The sequence below is a fragment of the Rhinopithecus roxellana genome, chromosome 8 (genome assembly GCF_007565055.1).
Source record: "Rhinopithecus roxellana isolate Shanxi Qingling chromosome 8, ASM756505v1, whole genome shotgun sequence".
NCBI lineage: Eukaryota > Metazoa > Chordata > Mammalia > Primates > Cercopithecidae > Rhinopithecus > Rhinopithecus roxellana.
In genome coordinates, this window is record NC_044556.1 from 89215396 (window position 1) to 89220601 (window position 5206).

The 5206-nt window shown below is 55.0% G+C and overlaps 1 protein-coding gene across 7 annotated transcripts; it reads right to left on the bottom strand.

The window, feature by feature from the left end:
• Nucleotides 1-435: 435 nt before the first annotated feature.
• PYCR2 (pyrroline-5-carboxylate reductase 2) lies at nt 436-4873 on the bottom strand. 7 transcript variants are annotated; one of them, XM_030936085.1, is made up of 8 exons: nt 4582-4640; nt 4239-4309; nt 4002-4078; nt 2742-2921; nt 2396-2617; nt 2090-2182; nt 1745-1908; nt 436-1158 (listed from the first exon to the last, which is right to left on the bottom strand). In XM_030936085.1, exons 4-8 carry the CDS (start codon nt 2916-2918, stop codon nt 993-995), a joined length of 822 nt encoding a protein of 273 aa, XP_030791945.1. In that variant the 5' UTR covers nt 2919-2921; nt 4002-4078; nt 4239-4309; nt 4582-4640; the 3' UTR covers nt 436-992. The 7 variants fall into 7 exon arrangements, with proteins under 7 accessions (XP_030791945.1, XP_030791942.1, XP_010380381.1 ...); XM_030936082.1 differs by lacking the exon at nt 4582-4640 and adding an exon at nt 4449-4533; XM_010382079.2 differs by lacking the exon at nt 4002-4078 and having other exon boundaries at nt 4582-4873.
• Nucleotides 4874-5206: the final 333 nt, after the last annotated feature.

The window sequence follows — 5206 nt, forward strand, 5'->3', positions numbered from 1 at the left end:
AGGATGTTCTCGATCTCCTGACCTCGTGATACGCCCGCCTTGACCTCCCAAAGTATTGGGATTATGGGCAATGAGCCACCACGCCCAGCCAGCCTTGACATCTTCTATAAGGTGAGAAAAGAACAGTTCTTCCTTCAGAGGGCAGCTGTGAGGATCAAATGCTCAGCAGTGCCTGCCCCATATCGAAGCAGATGGCTTTCCCCTTTATTCTGGGCTGCTGACCCACAACTCATGCAGCCCACTTGGCTCTTCCCTGCCATTAGCTTTGGCTCATTCTAGAACAACACCTTGATCCAGACCAAGGGCCTGGCCCCTTATTCCTCTCATCCCTACTTCTAGCCCTTGGACAGTGCTCTTGCAGAGAAGCGGCGAGGACCCCACAAGGGCGTCGAGTTCTCCAGGATGATTATTTAAGATTAAGCCTAACAAAAGCAAGATATTTAAAAACAAACTTTATTAAAGCAGTTAAACTTAGCATTAAATGGTACACTCTTTAAATGGTACACTTATGAAGCAAGAGTTAAATATAAACACAGTCTAATCCTGTATACTTGTGATTGTGACAATCTTAAGTTGCTCCCTTCGTTCCCATTTACCAATTCAGAGAAAAGCCCCTTTCCTATTTTCTCTCTCACCACTTTGCCTTGGCATCAAACCAACCCTGCCTTGGGCTTTAGCTGCAGATCCTCCCTAGCCCTTCCTCCCAGCTGGGCTGACTCCAGTCCCAGCCCCAGCCTCCGCCAACTGAGTGGGGTATGCAGGGTTGTGTCTGGCTTCCAGCATCTATCACCCCTTCAGAACATCTTCCAACATGGCACAGGAGAGGAAGCTCGCACTGCTTGGTCTGAACAGATTTAAGGAGGTTTTATCACAAAGCCCTGAAAACTACCTGAGCCTGCTTTCTCCTTGCAAAGGTGAGGAGGAGCAATGGAGGGGGTGGGGCAGGGGCTCTCAACTGAGGGCTCTAAATCACAGAGTGGGTAGATGCTGCCTTAGTCCTTCTTGCCACCCAGGGCCAGGCTTCTTGTAAGGAGCTTCCCTGGGCTGGAGGGGGTCAGTGTGGAGACTGTGGGGGATTCCAGCTTCACTCTGTCTAGGAGCGTCTTCTTAAGGGCAGCTGGGGAGATCTTTTCTTGGTCGGCCATGGACTGTAGCTCTCTGCAGACAAAACCCCAGAAGGACTGAAGGAAGGCAATAAACCCTGGGGCCAGAGCTTTGAGTCTCCACTATCCACACAACCCTCAAGCTTGTTGATCTGACACCACCAAAAATTAGAGCCCCAAGACAAACACTTCCCAACTAGTACTTCTAAGAAGTACTAGTTAACTAAGTATGGGTTTGTCTTATTTATCTTGTTTGATCTGAGCTAGACATAGAGCCCCAAGTGGTATCTGTGATCATATGGGGACAGTGACAGGGTTTGGAGTCATAGACTCAAATTAGAATCCTGTCTCCATCACTTTTTAGCTGTTTGACCTTGGGAAAATTGTCTCTGAGCCTCAACTTCCCATCTATAAGTCAAAGTTAATCCTGGCCATCTGAAATACAGTGAGAATTAAGTGAAGTAAGGCTTGCAAACTCTTAGGTAAACAAAATCTACTAAGCTGTGGTTATTAACAGAGCACAGACTCCAGCACTGCTAAATGGGACCCAAGACAGCAGGTTCTGCCAATGGTGCTCAACCCAGCCCAGGGACCAACTAGGAGTGAAGGGCCTGGGACAGAGGTCAGCGGGATGGACTCACCGTGTTCGGATACAGGAGGCCTCAACTGCATTGATGAGCAGAGAGCGGAAGCCCCCACTCTCCAGAAAGTGCAGGGCGTGGATGGTGGCTCCCCCAGGGGAGCAGACATTGTCCTTGAGCTGGCATGGATGCTGCTCCGAGTCCAGCAGCATCTTGGCAGCTCCCTATGGGGAAGGGCACATTAGGAGAAAGCTGTTGGTGTACTTTGGAACAGGCTTCCCCACACCCACTGCTCCTGCCCAACTGCTACCCCGGTTTCCCAACCAACTCTCGCCCCAGCTCAGTGACGCCCAAGAACCCCCATTCCACACCCTGGTCCTGAACATGCGGGGGAAAGATACTGACCAGCAAGGCCTGGGCCCCGAGTCGGACTGCCAGGCGCCGTGGCAAACCCATTTTCACCCCACCATCAGCCAATGCATCCAGAGCCATGAATGCCTGTGGAGACACTCACTAAGACCCAGGCCAAAGGCACTGAAGGACCTTTCCTAAGGTCTGCTTTCTGATGACTGGAACTAGCTCCAACGGTCAGCATCCTGTACCAGCCAGCTGTGCCCAAGAGGCGGGCGCCACCCCCAGTCCAAGCCTGCCTGCCAGCCCAACTTGCTGCCTGGGTTCCTGGAAGGCTGAGTGAGCAAATGAGGGTCTCACATAGGCAGGCCCGCTGCCACTGAGCCCCGTGACGGCATCGATGAGGTCCTCTTCCACCTCAGTGCAGAAGCCCACGCTGCTCATGAGCTGCTCCAGGAGCTGCCCATCCTCCACCAGGGCATGGGTGCCCGTGGCGTACACTGTAGCGCCTTCCCGCACTACCACAGGTGTGTTGGTCATGCAGCGAATCACTTTGGGGGCTGGCTGGAACGCCATCAGCTTCTAGGGTGAGGGAGAGAGCCGAGTGAGTGGCCAGGGCACAGCTCCCATCAGCACCCACCCATTAGCTGCCATTCCTGGGTCAACCCTCCCCTCACACAAGGGGCATCAGGGCTGAGATGGGCACCTTCTCCACAGAGCTGATGGTGACACCAGCCGCACAGGAGACCACGATGTGTCTGGCTTGTATGTCGGCCCCAATCTCATCCAGAATGAAGGGGATGATATGTGGCTTCACGGCCAGAAACAGGACATCGCTGTGCTTCACTGTCTCCTTGTTGCTGCGTGTCAGGTTCACACCCATCTTCTGCAAGAGGAAACTCCCAGCTCACAGTGCTGGAGCAGCCTGGCTATGCCAAGGCCTCCCAGGGAGCAGCTGAACCCCTGCCAAACCCATTCTGCCAGATGCAGTCTGGAATTCTTAGCTGCATGCCCTCAGGGTTCTGCCCCTATCCCAAATGATATAGTTTCCTATTGTTGCTACTGGACAAGTAAGCACAGGCTTGGAGGATGACAAGCTTCTCCATGGTAACCACGAAGTGGCTGCCCTTCTTCCCTGCCAATCTTCTGGCATCTAAGGCACTCCTCTGCTAGGTAAGAAGGCCCTATGATGAAAAGTGGCAGGGCAAAGGGAAATGCTAATACCTGGTCATCAGAAGAACAGCTGAGTCAGGCCCCATCCTAACTCTGGCTGCTTGTTCGTGGGGAACGCACAGTCTCCACGCGGTCCAGGGCTAGGCTGGAAGTCATCCATTCCTCTATGACTCCAAACTGAGAAGTAAGACCCTCCAGTTCTAGGGACATCAGCCCACCCTAGACACAGACACTGCCTGTCACCTGCCTCATCAACCATCCTCTCCCACAGAGCACAGGTTTTGGGTAAAGACTTGGAATATGTTTTTGGAGAGCAGAACAACTAACTCACCAGATTCTTCCCAATATGCTCATTCACAGCTCAGAATAACAGCAAAGTGGCCACTGTTGTAAAATGAGGAAATAGCCTCAAAGTGGCTGAGCACTTTAAGGTCATACAACTAGTCTATTAAGAAAAATGGCTGAGGGTGCTCACCCCTGTAATCCCAGCACTTTGGGAGGCCGAGGCGGGCAGATCATTTGAGGCCAGGAGTTTGAGACCAGCCTGGCCAACAGTATTCTCTACTAAAAATACAAAAATTAGCCGAGCGTGGTGGGTGTCTGTAATCCCAGCTACTTGGGAGGCTGAGGTGGGAGGATCGCTTGAACTCGGGAGGCGGAGGCTGCAGTGAACTGAGATCGTGCCACTGCACTCCAACCTGGGCAACAGAGTAAGACCCTGTCTGAAAAAAAATTGTTTTAAATGAGTGTTTATTGGGTACCTACTATGTGCCAGGTGCTTTCATCATATTACCTCAGTTGATCCTCTACCACTCCAGTGTCTGGATCTGACCCCCAGTATGTCTGCTTTGGTGTTGCCACCACACTGAGCTGCCCAAGAGAAGGTGGAAAGCTTGTGATGTTCCTGGAGTGAATGTCACCGCCGGCCAAAGACCAGCACTTGGGCGCAGGGACGGGCGGACTCACTTCATCTCAGGTCATCCTTTTCCAGGGCCTCCACCCGCTTCCCACTCCGCCCCGCTCCACCTACCCTGAGCGCGGACACCGTGGGCAGGTTCATTTCCGGAGAGCTGGCTATTATCTTGTGAGCCGACAGGATACCTGCAGAAGACAGAGCTTTTTAACTAGGGGTCGCGGTCCAGCCCGTTATCACGCTTTCCCTGGCTCTAAAACCCAGAGCCGCCCTAACAGTGTCAGTCTCCCTCTCCCCATCAACCCTCTACGAGGACAGAAGACGCACTTGCTGCTCAACCAGAGTCTCATCTACCCCACCGGACGCAAACTCCCCTTTCATTCTCTCATGCCAGTGGGACGGAGGCCCGCTCGGGCCTCGGGACCGCCCGCGAAGCCGCCTCCCGCCTCCACGCGCTTGCCTGCGGCCGTGAAGCCCCGCGCCAGAGCATAGGCCAGCTGGCCGGCTCCGATGATGCCCACGCTCATGGCCTGCGGCTCACACCCCCTGGCAGCCGCAGGAACCCCCTCAGCGCGGGCCCGGAAATAACGCTAGGGGAAGGGCGGACAGCGCAGGGGCCAACGGGCGGCGCGCCGAGGGCGGGCAAGCTAACAGCGGTTTCCGGGATGGTGCAACACTGGACTCCTCCAGCAGGTATCTCTCGGGCTACAGATGGCGCCTTAGGCCATGTGGCCCCGCCCCGCCGGACTACCAGTCCGCGGCCAGGATCTCGGGGTGGGCCAATCCGCGGCCGCGCACGGGCCGCGTATCCGCCTCTTCCGCTCGCAATTGGAGGGCGGAACTCCGGGCTCTAGTCCCGGAAGCTCCTGTGGCAGCTAGGCGTGAGCTTCGGGCCCCCGCCGGCCCAGGGACGCCAGACACCCCACCCCAAGGCTGAGGTCGTTGTCCCTAAGCCATCTCGGGCTCAGGGCTGAGGCCCGACCCAGGTCTGGCTAATATTATTTCTGGCGCTGGCCATCAGATGCCCCTCATGGCCCAGAGGAATTCTCCAGGTTGCCGATTTGCGGGGATGAACGAGGCCCTCC

What these genes read in the sequence shown, in the direction of transcription:
- PYCR2 (XM_030936082.1), bottom strand. Translation starts at nt 4,471, where the DNA reads ATGAGACTCTGGTTGAGCAGCAA. An exon ending in GTGGTAGAGGATCAACTGAG is followed by an intron (nt 2,922 to 4,001) that starts GTAATATGATGA and finishes TTCCTCTTGCAG; the next exon opens with AAGATGGGTGTGAACCTGAC. An exon ending in GTGGCAGCGGGCCTGCCTAT is followed by an intron (nt 2,183 to 2,395) that starts GTGAGACCCTCA and finishes GTGTCTCCACAG; the next exon opens with GCATTCATGGCTCTGGATGC.